General features: G+C 26.2%; 5 protein-coding genes across 5 annotated transcripts; 3 read left to right on the top strand and 2 right to left on the bottom strand.

The window, feature by feature from the left end:
- Window positions 1-3,803: 3,803 nt before the first annotated feature.
- EIN_161720 (hypothetical protein) lies at window positions 3,804-4,400 on the bottom strand (the record flags this gene model as incomplete). The annotated part of the gene is made up of 1 exon (XM_004185856.1): window positions 3,804-4,400. The coding sequence occupies one exon, from the start codon at window positions 4,398-4,400 to the stop codon at window positions 3,804-3,806; it is 597 nt and encodes a 198-aa protein (XP_004185904.1).
- A 1,122-nt stretch (window positions 4,401-5,522) lies between these two features.
- Window positions 5,523-5,825, top strand: EIN_161710 (hypothetical protein; the record flags this gene model as incomplete). The annotated part of the gene is made up of 1 exon (XM_004185855.1): window positions 5,523-5,825. The coding sequence occupies one exon, from the start codon at window positions 5,523-5,525 to the stop codon at window positions 5,823-5,825; it is 303 nt and encodes a 100-aa protein (XP_004185903.1).
- A 971-nt stretch (window positions 5,826-6,796) lies between these two features.
- EIN_161700 (hypothetical protein) lies at window positions 6,797-7,399 on the bottom strand (the record flags this gene model as incomplete). The annotated part of the gene is made up of 1 exon (XM_004185854.1): window positions 6,797-7,399. The coding sequence occupies one exon, from the start codon at window positions 7,397-7,399 to the stop codon at window positions 6,797-6,799; it is 603 nt and encodes a 200-aa protein (XP_004185902.1).
- Window positions 7,400-13,264: 5,865 nt separating this feature from the next.
- On the top strand, window positions 13,265-13,846 carry EIN_161690 (hypothetical protein; the record flags this gene model as incomplete). The annotated part of the gene is made up of 1 exon (XM_004185853.1): window positions 13,265-13,846. One exon carries the CDS (start codon window positions 13,265-13,267, stop codon window positions 13,844-13,846), a length of 582 nt encoding a protein of 193 aa, XP_004185901.1.
- A 1,156-nt stretch (window positions 13,847-15,002) lies between these two features.
- EIN_161680 (Hypothetical protein) lies at window positions 15,003-15,064 on the top strand (the record flags this gene model as incomplete). Its single annotated transcript, XM_004185852.1, has 1 exon — window positions 15,003-15,064. A coding segment is annotated over one exon (62 nt), but the record flags the coding sequence as incomplete, so codon positions are not given.
- Between the last annotated feature and the right edge of the window lie 293 nt (window positions 15,065-15,357).

Here is a 15,357-nt window from a genome sequence, read left to right as displayed (position 1 = left end):
TTGTCTTTGATTTATTTATTTTTGGAAATTATTATATTTTATAATAGTAAATTCATGGTAATATTATAATTCATTATATAGTTATTAAAAATGCCGCGGACACGAAAATAATAGAAAGGACACCATATACACATAAAGGACGCCCTTTATAGCGGGAGGACATCCCTAAACCACAAAGGACGTCCTTCGGCCTATATTCCCGTCCTTCGTCCCCATGTCCGTCCTTTCTCTTAATTAATAATAACAATAGAATTGATTATTTATTTACAATTTCAATTTTACAAATTTAAAACATGTTGATAAAAAAACAAATTACAAATAACGATTATAAACACAAAATATATTCAAAAATAATTAATTTTAATTCACTTACAATAACAACTTTGTTTTTTAACCTTACGAAGTGAAAAGTGGATAATTTATATCCTTGATTTTTTTACTTAAAATAAGTCACTTTTTTTATTTTTGTATTTGAACTAAAAAGATCTTAAATTAAGAACTGCGTGTCACAAACCAATTTAAATAATGAAAAATTGATAAAAATCGAAGCGCTCTCATGAAAATTTATGTGTATGTCTCTTAACAACAAGTGTTGACTATTTTGAACACATGGAAAATAGGAAACATGGGTCTGTAAAGACTAGTAGTTTGCGTGAAACTAATCGATTTAGTGTTTTGAATTTATTTTTAATTATTCTAAAAATAAATTATGATCTTGATAAATCTAATCCAGATTTCACCTTTTTACAAAAAAAAGTTGATTCAGTTGACTTGCCAAGGTTAATCTGTTTTACTTGGATGTATTAATTGTTTTTCAGTTGTAAAGGTGACCTCGAAGATCCACCAAAATGCTTGGGCTGACAATAATTATTTAAAGTCAAAAACATACGTAAAATAATTAAGAACTTGTAAAAAAAGGTTTGAAATGCGTGTCAAATAATTGTAAATATAAAAAAATAATTAATTAATTATTTTTTATGTTAAAAAAAGTGATTACAAAAAAAATTATTTGGTAAACAAAAAAATAATTGTATTTCTTTTAAAATATTTATATTTAAACAATTGTATTTCATATTAAAAATGTAGTTTTTGATATCCACACATAATTACCAATATGACAAGACATGGAATGATAAACAAATAATTAACAATCATGTTTAAATGGAATTGTTGATGTAAACATAAACCAAAGAGAACAATTATTTTTGACATATTTTTGATTTATGAATATATTTTATATTCTAAACAAGTGTGACCATTTTAATTGTGTAACTACATAAAAATGATTATTTTTCAATAACTCATTGTCGATAATAACATGTAAATAATGTTATTAAATGTATATTATATTTTTAATATATTATGTCTAACTACACACACAAATAACACTAATTTAAAAATGACATTACAACTGTTATTGAATAGTGAAATAACAACATGATTATACAGCTATTTTTAAAGATTTTATTATGGTAATCAATATAAAATGGTTAGTTATATACTTTATACGCTCATTGTAAAAATAATAAAATTATTAAATGTGTAAACTTTTTGAGTGTGTAAACATATAATTTCAAACTAAACAAATACATAAATATTATAATATGAAAAGAATGTTAATGGTTATTTTTAACGACTTGTGGTTCACACCCTTGTGTACATGTTATAAAAATAAATTATATATTTACTGGTTAATATAACTAACAACAACGTGAAGTTTGTTTATGATAAATAATCAAATATACACGTGAACAAATTAAAATGTTGATAAAAAACTAATTTGTTTTTTTATTACATTGGTGTTGTCTCTTTGATACGATTAAATATATTTTATAAATTTAATTAAAAATATTTTTCTATTTTATTAATATTCAATTTGAAAGCAATTGAATTGTTATTAAATGTTTGTGTATTACTAAATAATATGTGCATCGTATTATAAATCCAAAAGACAAACATTTATGTTCTAATGCACTTTTATGTATGATCTAAAGAAATAATTGTTAAAATAGATAAATACTTATAGAATAAATATTTAAAATAATCATGAAAGTGTATTCATTTTTGTTGAAACAACCAAGTTAATGTACCACAACAAAGAACTGGAATCAATTTTAAAATTTTTGTATCATCTGCTTTTGCTTTTTGATGATAAAATATTTATTTTTATATTTTAATGTATATATGCGAGAGAGCAACAAGTTATAAGCAAAAATGTTCTAAACTGTGTTATTCCAGTAATTTTAATGTAATGATTTTAAGTTCAGGTTTGATGTTACACGTTTTCACACTAAAATTTATCACGTTTTATTTTTGACATTTTATAAAAATGGAAAATGTTGTGATTAACAGTGAACCCTGATACACATTTTGTTGTTATTTAATTATTGAAATTAATAATCAATATATGTTTCTATTATATATAATAATAAATGTTGTGGTGTTACTAAGGTATATATGTTTAAATATGTGTTTTTACATGAATAACAAGAAAACGATAGTTATAAAAGAATAATCGAATATAACAACTCTCTTACATGTTATTATCAACAAAAGTCGTTTCACGAAAATTGTGTACATCGACGTAGTTACACAATGAAATTGATGATAATCGTTTATTTTTGTTTTAATGTATATCATAATTGTTTCACCAAAGTTATTATTTACAATCGATAAATTCAATGTAATAAACAACTATTGTTTAAGTGGATATTTAATTTGAGAATTATTAAAGTATCAACACTGTTGTATATTTGATTTTTGTTTATTTGAACGTTTAATTATGTTGATAATTTCGTTATGAAAATTGATAACACGATCTGTTAAAGTTAATAGTGATTATATATAATCAATTCAACAATGTGTAAATTCAGAAAAAAAATGTGAAGTTTTAAAAAATATTTTTTTGTTATTTGGTAAAGAGAAAAGTAAAATGCCGATTTACAAAAAAATAATTAATTCGACCCAAAAGATCTTAGGATTACTTGGGTCGTGACAATCTCGAAGGTCACCTTAAAATGTAAGGAACAAAATAAAATTAAAATAATTGGACAAAGTATTGATAAACTCAAAATTTCTTAATTATAATATTATATTTTTTGTTTAAGGTTATTTCTAGTGTCAGGTAACACAAAATAACACAAAATTTTTTATTAATTAAATTCATTCAAATATTGTTGAAATTATCTTAACACTTAAAAGGTATACAAAATGCGTTTTTAAGAAATGATGTTCAAAAATAACAAAAGTATTCAAAAATATAATGTTTTATAAAAATTTTAATATAATAGTAAAAAGCCTATAAAATTAAACCAGTCTTAGCTTAAAAAATTGAATGGCGGTTGAAGTCAAGACAGACACCTATTTATCCGCCAAGCTTTGATCATATTATTTAAGTGGCTCACTTATCAGCTTTGACTCGAGCTGCTATTCTACTTCCCTACATTTTTATTCTCTTGTCAAGGCTTAATGTATTTTTATATAATTGAAGGTTTTTATTACGACTATTAAAAATATTATAAAATTATTTAATAATTTTAATGTTGAAATTAAAAGATTATTTTAAGTTCTATTAGAAAAAATCAAAAGGGCGGACAAAAAACGTCTTTTTGACAATTAAGTGTTAAGAATTGAAATTGGTTTTTATAATCCTTTATATAATGTTTTTATAAAAAATAAAACATGTTTATTACATTTTGTTTTATTTTTAAAAACATTTAATTTGTTTTTTAAAAAATTTCATTTAAATTCTTTTACTTTGATATATAACTCTCAGAATAAAAAGTAATTTAGGAGTTATTTTCTTAATCACTTTCGTGTTCTGGAGAACCCCTTTCTGTAAATTTCCCTTTCATATCATATCTTCTTAAATTAAAGACCCTCCGATCAAACAAAGACCCTCTTTCTTCCTTTAAAGCTTGAATGAAACTTTTCATCATTTGCATTGCACCATTCGCATAATAATTTTCCATTCCATTAAGTTCTACAACCAACTGACTTAACACAAGTAATTTGTTTTCATAATATTCCATATCAAGGAAAAGTTGATTCGAGAGGTATTTTTTTGGAAACACCCCCATATCTCTGTTGAGCATCACTTTATGGTAATAATAATTTAATTTTCTAAAGTACCTTCTATAAGTGCATCTTCTTCTTTTCAAGTCATACTTACTCATAACCACTTTAGCCCAAGTAATAAATTCTTTTGGCTCAATGAAACTTCCTTCAGTGAGTTTCGTTAAATAAGTCTGCATGTTTATTTCATTTTCTTTAATTTTTTCAACAAGTCTTTGAAAGTCATCCTGTGGTCTAAAAATGTCTCGCAGACGTCTGACTCTATTGTGGAGTATATTTAAATCAAACATGTATGTGTTGTGTCTTCTATCTTCCTCTTTTAGCATATCTTTTAACTCTTCTGAAATTGTTACTGGTTCCAAAGTAATTGTGTTGTGAGAAGATATGTGTGGTTTCTTTTCGTTGCCACCCTTTGAATATAACACGAAAAAGAAAACAAAGTGTATAATCATGAATTATAGTATTTGATTTTATTGTTCTTGTTTTTACACGAAATTATTGTTTTCCCAGGTTATTACATAATGTTGGATTTTGAGGTTAACTTTTTAAAACAACTTTTTATTTTATAATATTTCATAGTTTTAAATAATGAAATTGAAAACCAACACTTTAAACACACTTTTCTGTAAATCGTATGGTTTTCATATGTACTTTTCAAAAAGATATAGGTTACTTTATATTTAATCGAAAAGTATAAGAAATTAATTTTATGGAATTTCTGTTTTATGTAAACAAATTGTGAAAAATAATGTTATTTTATATTATTATAACTTAATAATATAAAAATTAAATAAACCATTTATAATTGGATGGTATTATTTAATTATAAATATAATTAATTTCTGTTATTATTACAATAAATAAAATGAAAAAATAACGTTTTAAATAATTACTATACTTTATTTTTTAATTTATTAAAAAATTATTTAATTTAAATCTAAACGTCATTTTGTGATGAATTATGTTTTTTAAGTTTAAATTATCAACAAATATAATAAAAATAAAACACATGTTTATTTCATTCGATTAAAATTAATTAATTAAAATATTTTTAGTTAATAGTGAATTAAATTTTTTTATAATTTATTTATTAGTTACTAGTTTTCAAATAATATAGTTAAAAATAGAACAAATATACTATTAATTACAATCTATTTAATTTACTATTAAAAAGAACCAAAATGGGAAACAAACCAGCTGTTGTAAATCACTCTCTTCTTGGTGCCAACGACCAAAAGTTATACACCTACGTTCCCGAGAGTCTATTGAATTACACAAAATTATTATTTGACTCGAATAAAATGCCCATGGATCCAATACTATTGTTTTCAATTATAATATCCACACAATCAACGGTCGTGTTTTTTATCAGCGACAACTCTCGAGAAATTACAGCTTTAAGAATAGTGGTGGATGAAACTAAGTATAGGGATATCAATATCAATCGAATGAATTTGGCACAAGATGTGAAGCTTGATTCTTTCGAGGTTTTATTGATTAAAAATGAAAGTGTTACTGATGGAAAGCATTATAAAATGGCTCTTGGTAACGACAAAAATATAGTTCTGTCTTCAAGTCGCATTGTGATTGGAAACATGTTTGGGTTGGAACTGGAAGGACGACATTTAAAAAACGTCTCTTACTTCCCTTACTGTGAAAAGGATTTCGAGATATTCACAAAACTCACGGGAATCACTCCAAAATTTTTTGGCCGCTTACCAGACCAAATTTTAATTTATGGACTTCAATGAATTTTGTTATTTTTACAAACTGAAAGGAACAATTATTGATTTATTCCACAAATATATTGTTGTTTATGTTTTAATAATAAATAACTATAAATTAACTAATAATAATTTACCTCATGAAAAAGTTGTTTTGTTATATAAATAGGGATTCATGTTATTACCAGGGTTGTACTAAATTTATTAAAAAATATTATTCAGTTAAAGCCACTCTCTTTTTGCCTTCTTCTTTTTCTTGTCTTTTTTACGTTGTACAGCTTCATATGGATGTTCACCTTCACCTACATTTTCAGGAGTACCTTGGATTGGTCTGTTTGGTGTTGGAGTTCTTGCTCTTTGTGGTGGAACAGCAGGGAGTGGTCTTTGAGCGACATGTTGAGAAGTAGGTTCTAATGTTAATTGTCTCATTTCATCACTTGGTATGTGTGGAATTTCTTCGTAAATATTTGGTTTCGGGATGAGTTTCTGTTGTTTCAGCACCGCCTTCAGCACCTCTCACTGGTTGTTGGGTAGGAGATTCTGCTCTTTGCTGAGTAGGTACGGGGACTGGTGGGAGTGTTTCAGCACCTCTTACAGTAGAACCTAATACACCGACTGTTGTTATCAAATTAATTATAATTACTAATTTATAAATGTTTCCATTTAAATTATTCGTAATATTTGTGGTATTATCGAAATATGCATGTTTACTGCTATGTGTTGTAATATAAAAAATTATAAAATGATAGTCAAGAAAGAAACAATTGTGAATAATATCTATCTTATATGTAATTATCAACAAATAGCTTTTGAATGAAAAATGAAGATATCGAAGTGGTTGCACAATGTAATTAATAACAATTGTTTAGATATGATTTTTCTTTGTATTAACAAAAAGCCAAACCAACACACAACAGTTACAATCAATAATTGAAAATAATAATGTTATATATTATATGTGAATAATTGAAAACACCATTTTATAAGTATTAAATAAATTACTTTGGTAATTCTTCATAAACATGTTCAGTGCCGCCTTCAGCACCTCTTGGTCTCGGGGAAGGCGTTCTTGATCTTGGAACTTGTGGAAGCTGTCTGTGTTCAACTTCTCTTTGTTGTCTTTCACCTCCTATGTTCATTTGTTCCATTTGTTGTGTTGGTGGAGTTGGAATTTGTTCATATACATTAGGTTGTGCTCTTTCATCTCTTCTTCCTTCAAGACCAAACACTTCCCTTTGTTGTTGAATTTGTTCTTGTCTTAATGGTTGATCTGCTCGTCTTCTTTGTTGTGTTGCACCTTCTTGTGGTACTTGAGCTGGAGTTCTTTGGGTAGTAACACCTTCCTTTTTCTTCAAATAATACATAAGATTTTTTCCATCATGTCTAGCTTCAATTTCGAATTTTTTGATTTCAAACTCATTGTCGTTACCCGTAATTTTAAATGTTTTTTCTATTTTTTTCAAAATTGGTTTGGCTTTTCTTTTATATCTATCAACCAAATTGAGTGCAATTTTGACATTTTCATTCTTAGCAAATACTGAATATTCTAATAACAATTTAAACATCTTTTTCATCTTTTTGAAATAACTTCTTGGAAGCATCAACTTCTTCATTAAAACCGTTTTTTCATTTATTGTTAAACTTCTGATATTATTACAACTACTAATCATATCATAAAGACCTTCCAAATAAATATAATATATTCCTGAATATCCTTGTGCATATTTCATCACATCCATTACAATCAAAGATATTTCTTGGACTTCACTTGCAAACCAACCACTCCTTTTCAATACATTTTTTATATTTTGTTGAAATTCTTTTTCATTTTCTGAAATTTCAACAGTTTTTTGTATAAAAGCTTCATCAGATGTTTCTGTATGTGAACTCAATTCATCATAAAGTTCGACCATATTCTTTTGGAATTCTTTTCCTTGTTCAAGCATAACCATAAGTAAAAGTCTCATTTTGTCATCTAAAAGCCACATTATTTTTTCACCAGGTTTAAGAGGTGGTTGGTTAGTTTCAGTAGGTTGGTCTGAGTATGAAAAAACTAAAATAATAAAAGTACACAGAAAAGGTATCATATATAATGTAAAAGATCAAGAACTTCATATTTGAAATATAATAAATAATTACAATCTATGACCTCAAATTAAATGTTGTTTAATTGAAATTTGTTAATGTTATTAATTATGTGAAAGGTATTTTTATACTTGTTTAATTTATGTTTTTGAAACATGTATTATAATAATAATTCAACATCTTAAACACTTGTTTTTCTTGTTTTATATTTTACTTTTTAATTTTTTATTAAAAATGAAAACAAAAAAATAAATAACATCAAAAAACTCTGTTAAACATTTGACTTTAATCCAACCATGACCTATATAATACCTCCACTCAAATTTCAAACCAAACGTTCCAACTCAAACAATTCCAGTTGAATTTTTAAATTGCAAATTAAAGATACTTTTTTATGTGTATAATCTGTTATAACAAATGATTGTTTTTCTCGTTATGTTTTTAATGACATGTCATTCAATGGATCCACCAAAACATACATCAAAAACACAATCTGCAACTTCTGATACATCTGCACACTCGTCGTTAGATCAGACAGTTGACATAATTCAAAATAAAATCAGTGAAAAGTTAATGACAGAACTCAAACAATTTGAAGAGTATAGCGATAATTATATGTTTGAGTTAAACATTTTAGCAAACCGATTTCAAAGGTACAGAGGTGTATTTCTCCCCAATTTTTGGGAAACTGTTTTAAAAATAAAAGGAAATGAAATGAAAATGCAAAACTTTATAACTCAATTGATTGAAGGAGAAAAATTGAAAATGATAAGGTTTACAAATTGGGTAAATGCTATTACACTCAAACACAATGTTGATAGTTATGATACGTCATATGGTTTTTATTTTCACAATCTTCTGAATTGTGTCAAAAGACTTGACACAAACGATGAAATAGGTCTAGACCACAAAAATACATTCAAAAATCAGATGTTTTTAAATCTTGGGTATTACCAAAGAAAATATATTATTTTAAAAAGTTTAGCTATCGAAAAGAAGCAAACCGAAAATTCAGATGTTATCAAAGCAGCCGAGACTTTAGAAAAATTCATTCAAAAACTAACAAAATTAAGAAGGAAAGCAAATATTGAAAAAGATGATGAAATGTCCAGTTTGTCATCTTTCAACATCAAATTTAGGCCTCCAACTTCAAGACTTCTTGAACACCCAGAACGAACAGCAATACCAGAAACAACAAAACAAAGTATTTCCACAAGTATTTCTCAAGGCGTTAAGAAGTTCTTTTCTTGAGAGTTTGTTTCAATATTAATATAAATATACACTTTTTCGATGTTATTCAAAAACATGTTTCCATAAAAAGTTGTTATGTAACTATTAATTATTCACTCACTTTTTTGTTTTTATCTTGTCTTATTTTTATCAACCCATTTTAAACCGCCTTTTTGTATAACTTAATGTGCACTTCTCAATGATTATTATCCCTTTATTATTTTCAATATCAAATTATTTAATTATCAAAGGATAAACAAAGAGTTTGTCGGTCACATCATCGAGTGTTATATATTCTATTAATTCGCTATTAAACTAATCAATTGAGTACTTGGACTATCAAAATATTGTTCGTACAGATTGTCATTATCATAAATCTTATAACAAGCGATTTTCAATTTTGTTTAAAAACACTTTAATATGATGTTTTTTATTCATTGGCATTACCTGCAAAGTCGGGAAGAACGTACACAAATACAGATGATACATTATGAATCGTTTGAAACGATTAACAACAACTTGTTTGCTCACATTAAAATTAATGTTTTTTATTTGCATCACAAATAACTTCGGTTGTAATGCTGGCGCGTTTTTTTCAGGAAATCGTCGCGACAATTTAACACTGACTTGTATGGAGCTTTTGTTGATAAGTCCATATGTTTTATGGCGCATTTCAAGAACAATAAACTTGGTAAAGAAAAATGAAGAATTCTGGACAACGTTAACAAGTTGAAATGTAGACTTGTATTTAAAATTTAATTACATTTTTTTAATTTTATAATTAAATTATATCAAAATAATTAACTCTTAAAAAGTTGGTTTTTTACATACAAAAAAATATACAATTTAATTATTAACTATTTAATTATATATAAGTTAAACAATTGCATTATTTTTATAAACCAGACAAATTGGTTATTTATTATTTTTTTAAAAACTTCAATATTTAAATAATGTTTTAAAACACTGACTATTCTATTTGGTCATTTTTAAATGTGTAACTCATTAATCTCGTTAAACTTTGACATTTCATAACCACCAAGATAAATAAACACAAAGCTTGTTTTAAAAGTTTTTCCTAATAAAGATCAATTAGTTATGAATAAAGTATTTTTACTCTCATTTTTCTTCTTCTTTGTTGTTTATTCAATAAATGAAGATAAGAAATCTTTAAGTTTACCAGAATTGAATAGTAGATCCATTACACCTTTAAGTGATGAAGACCATCAACCATTAACAAGAAGTGATTCAGAGCCAACTATCACTGGTGTTCGAAAAGTATTTTGGTGGGCTTTTTCATCCGAACGGTTTATAAGAAAAGTAGTTGATTTTGAACAAAAACATGATCGCTATATGCACGACCTTAATAATCTTGAAAATAGAGCAAAAAGGTATTCCAATTTATTTGAACCAGAATTTGTATCTGATGTGCAAACAATGAGAGAACAAGAAATTACAAATGCAATTTTTATATCTAAATTTATTAACTCAAGAACACTAAATCGAGAACAATTTGTTGAGTGGTTAACAGCAATTGAAAATGAATACCACACAACTAAAACTGTTAAAGGGTATGGACATTATATCACGAGAATATTACAACACAATCAAAACGTTTTGGAAAACCAGCAGATGAGAAAAAGAAGAACAAACAGGATAGCAAACCAGTTATTCTTAGATATTTCATATTTTGAACAAAAAGTTGAGATAATGAAATTGTTTGCAAGGAAGCTTGGTATGGAAAAAGAACAATTGTTTATAAACGCCTTAAAAATTATTCAAATGTTTATGATTGAATTGGAAAAAATAAGGAAAGAAGCAAATTATGATCAAGAGATGTTTATGAAAAGAAGACTTAAAATGATCAAAAAATTCAAAAAACCTCCACCTGCAAGAGTATCAAAAAAGGAAACTATTCCCGACGAAGAAAAAACAGTTAGAAGAAAAACATTCTAAAACATTATTATTTAATAAAGTTAGAAAAATATATCAAAATAGGTATATCATTTGTGAAAACATTTTTGGTTTATCACAATGCTTTAAATGTTATAATATAACATTACATCAATTATTCTATTTAAAGAACATATAATAATTCATATCTTTTAAAGGAAACATAAAAAACTAAGCCAACATTTTTTAATTTAACTTTGGATAAAAATATATTTAAAGTAACAAAAAGAGTTCACAAATAAATAATTGTGATTTATAATGAATAATTCACTTCACAAATAAAAGTTATTCTTCAATTTCAAAATAAAAAGGTTACATCTTGTTATGTTTCGTTTTATCGAATGAAATTGGGAATCGTATTCTGTTTACTGTTATTCAATTCAAATTCAATAAACCCCCCAAAAGTTGAACAATCAAAAGATGTTTCAACAATTTCAGAAGACCCACAACAAACAATCCAACAACCTCCACCATCCCCTTCAACATCAACATTATCAACCAATTTAGAAAGTGCTGTATCTTCATCAGGAACATTTAATACTGCTCCACAAACACCAACAGAAACAAATTCACTTGAAGAAGTGACTCCCAAAGAACAAGTTCAAGAAACTTTTCCACAAACAAATTTTATAAAAAAAATGAAACTTCTGGAACAATTACATGATTACTTTATGTATGACTTAAATATTTTGGAAAATAGAGGAAGGAGGTTTGACCGTATTTTTGGCATTGATTTTCACAAAGAGGTTCACAAAATGAAGGAAGATGAAGTTAAAAGTCTTGTCTTCATTTCCCATATAATTGATACCAAAAATGTAGAAGAAAAGAACTTTGTTGAATGGCTTAAATTTACTAATAACCAATACGATACATCTGATAATACTCAAGGATTTGGTCATTATTTCATTACAGTATTGAGGCTTTATAGAGCAATCAGAAAGGACTCAACAGTGAAAGAAATAACACAAAGATTCATGTCAAACCAACTGTTGCTAGATCTTAAATATTACTTACTCAAGTTGGAAATTATTGAAAAAATTGGAGAAGAACTGAAGCTGATAGAAAATCCATTTTTCTTGAAAACTAAAGAAACTTTTGAAAAATTTATTAAAACATTGAAAGAATTAAGAATAAAAGCGAAATATAATGAAGAAGAATTTAAAAGAAGAAGAGCACGATGGTATAGAAAATTTGGTAAACCAATTCCTTCGAGAATATCAGAAGATGAAACTCAAGGTGAACAAACTGAGGATGTATTAGATGGAGATGATAAACCACAATTCAACAGAGGTGAATACCTAAGAGAATTAAAAAAATTCCACCAGACTAAAAGAGTCAAAAAGTAAATTTTGTTTCGAATTAACAAATAAAAAATTTTTATGTGGTATTTTATAAAAAGAAACTGTGAATGTTTGGATTATATAAAATATACCTTTTTTAATTGATATAATTGTTTTTTATCAAAAGTAATATTATGGTTTTGAAGTCATATTTTTGAAGGAAAAAACCATTAACTTCAAATTTGACATTTTTAATATCTTTCATTTTTCATGTTAAAATTAAAATAATTATTTTAACATAAACCAAATCAATAAAAACACAATAAAGATTTTTATTCGATATCTTGTTCAAAATACATTAATTGGAAAATAAATGTATATGAATAAATTTATATACAACTTTTAACATTAAAATAATGTTAAAAATTAATCTTCGAAAATTAACTCGTGTTTCTTATTTCATTTTTTGTCGTTTAAAATATTTTTCTCCTTTAAATACGCAAAATAGACTTAATAATCACTTATTTCATCAATGTTACCGGTTTTCCTTCTATTGTGTACTCTGTGTCTGTCGCAACCTCGACGTTCTCCTCCAAGAATTCAGGTTACACCTCCAAGTCCTCCACATTCCCGCAGTCCATCACCAGCTGGAGCAGCACGAGGCCGTTCTCCATCAACAGGTGCTTCTGGTTCTAATACTGAAGAAGGTACTCCATTACTACAACAAGAAAGAGGAAGGAAAAAACACGAGGAGTGTGGAAACGTCTGCCTTTTGGAGGTTCTAGTCCAAAATCAAAATCAAGAGAACGTCGTCATACTCCACAACCAGTTGAAGGTCCGTTCCCATCGGCAACATTCCTTAAATTGGTACTTGACCAAAAACAGAATTCGGATGTGTTCATTTTTGATATAGATGAAATGAGCAAATCGTTCACTCGGCTCGGATTTGCGTTACCAAGAGCACTCCAAGGTCATGTGGAGAGTATTATTAAAAAAGAACAAGAAAATCAACAATTCTTATCTAACTTTATCGAACAGGAAAAAATGGAAAAACCACAATTGGAATTACTTTTGGGTGGTGTTCGAGAGTTGTACGATATGTCAAACAAAGAAAGATTTTACGGCTATTATATGCACAATTTCCCACAATTTTCCCTTAAAGTTAAAAATACGAGATTCTTGACAAAACATCCAAGAGACAAATTATACAATCAACTTTTCCTCGACCTTAAATATTATGAAGATTTATTCGATATTCTTAATAAGTTGGCAGAGAACTTAAAAATGACTGGTGATCAATTGTTTTTAACTACTATTCATAATTTTGAGGACTTCATTAGAAACCTCAAAGATTTACAAAGAAAACATGGTTTCAAGGAGAAACATTTTGTCAGGAGAAGAAACGACATTTGGGAAAAGTTCAAAGAACAAGGGTTTGGAACTCCACCCGGAGCTGCGTCTTCAAGCAAAGCTACAGGAGCAACTGGTGTTGGAAAATAAACAAATTATTTAAGTTTTTTATTTTTTATTCAAATTTAGCAGGGTTTTTCAAGTTCCAGTTTTTTGTTTAAGACGTGGCAAAAAATAAAAAATATCACATAAAACTTATCTTTTTCAGTTAAAAAATTTAAACCAATTCATTTTCAATTACAAATCAAAATGGTAAACACGTGGCTGAAAAATATAAAACGACACTTAAATTAAAATTATTTGACTTTTAACCTTAACTATTCTAGTCAAAGTTTTTCAAGCCATAATAAATTTTATTTCAATAAAAATAAAAACAATAAAGTCACTGTAACATTATAATCTGTTTTAAAGTTGCGTTTTTTAAATAATGTGATTAATGTTACAACTCAAACTATATGAATAAAAATTTTAACAACGAATTCATAATTTATTTAAAAAATCAAAATTAAACACTTTATTATTTAAAAAACAATATCAGATGACTTTTTGAATATATAACCTTAATAAATCAATTCTTTGCATGATCAAATCGAGTTTTTTGGAAACCGTTATTCTTAGCTTATTTGCTAAAAACACATGGAAAGTATCAGGATTATATTTGGAATATAAAAAATGTTCAGTTATTTTCTTGTTTTTTAAATTTTAAACGATTATTTGTGTATTTATTTTATTTACGCAAAAGTGGCAACTGTGACAATTATTAAGAACAAATTCATGTTTGTCAAATAATCACATTTCAACAACAAATAATTCAAAAGGTTTTATATTTAACAACGATTGTTGTACTCAAAAATCATTTAACAACGACACGTTTCTTTTTCGATTAAGATAATAAGTTTGTAACAACACATTTGTTGAAAGTGTATTGATTCAAAAATTGTCCCAATATTATTTGTAAATATCAATAAAAACATTGATTAACATATGAAACTTATCAAGAATATCAACACGATGAAAAAGTTGAATTATATGTTTACTTTTCGAAATATTATTTAAAAAGATATTATATCAAATCATTACAATCGGTTGTTAAAAAATATAGAGTGTTTATAATAAATGTAGTGTTATTTAGTCTCTTTACAACGTTGATATTGTAACTAAAATAAATACACCCACTTAACAATATCTTAAATGGTTTGAAAAATAAGTCTTAAATGTCGTTTTGTTTTTTAGAAAATAAAAAAATGAAGAAACAAAGGTATTTTGCCTTTTTTCTATTTTTCGGCATAAACACAATATCTTTTACAAGTTTGTTGAATTTTTAGTTTTTTTTGAAAACCATCCTGGTTTGGTGGACCCCGAAATTTAGTTTAAATATTTTTTAATTATTAGAATTATTTTATTATTATAATTTTTAACAATAATAAATAGTTTACAATATTTGAAATATAAAAAAATAAAGAATTTGCTTAAAATTTGAAAAATGGTAGACAAAACTCAATTTCTAAAATACCTTTTAAAAATTAAATTACAAACTAACTATTAAATTAATATAAAATATAACAAACAAATAAAAAAATAAAATCTATAATATTCAAAAA

Source organism: Entamoeba invadens (genome assembly GCF_000330505.1).
Source record: "Entamoeba invadens IP1 unplaced genomic scaffold scaff_1105074724785, whole genome shotgun sequence".
NCBI lineage: Eukaryota > Evosea > Mastigamoebida > Endamoebidae > Entamoeba > Entamoeba invadens.
This window is presented reverse-complemented; position numbering and strand designations above follow the sequence as displayed.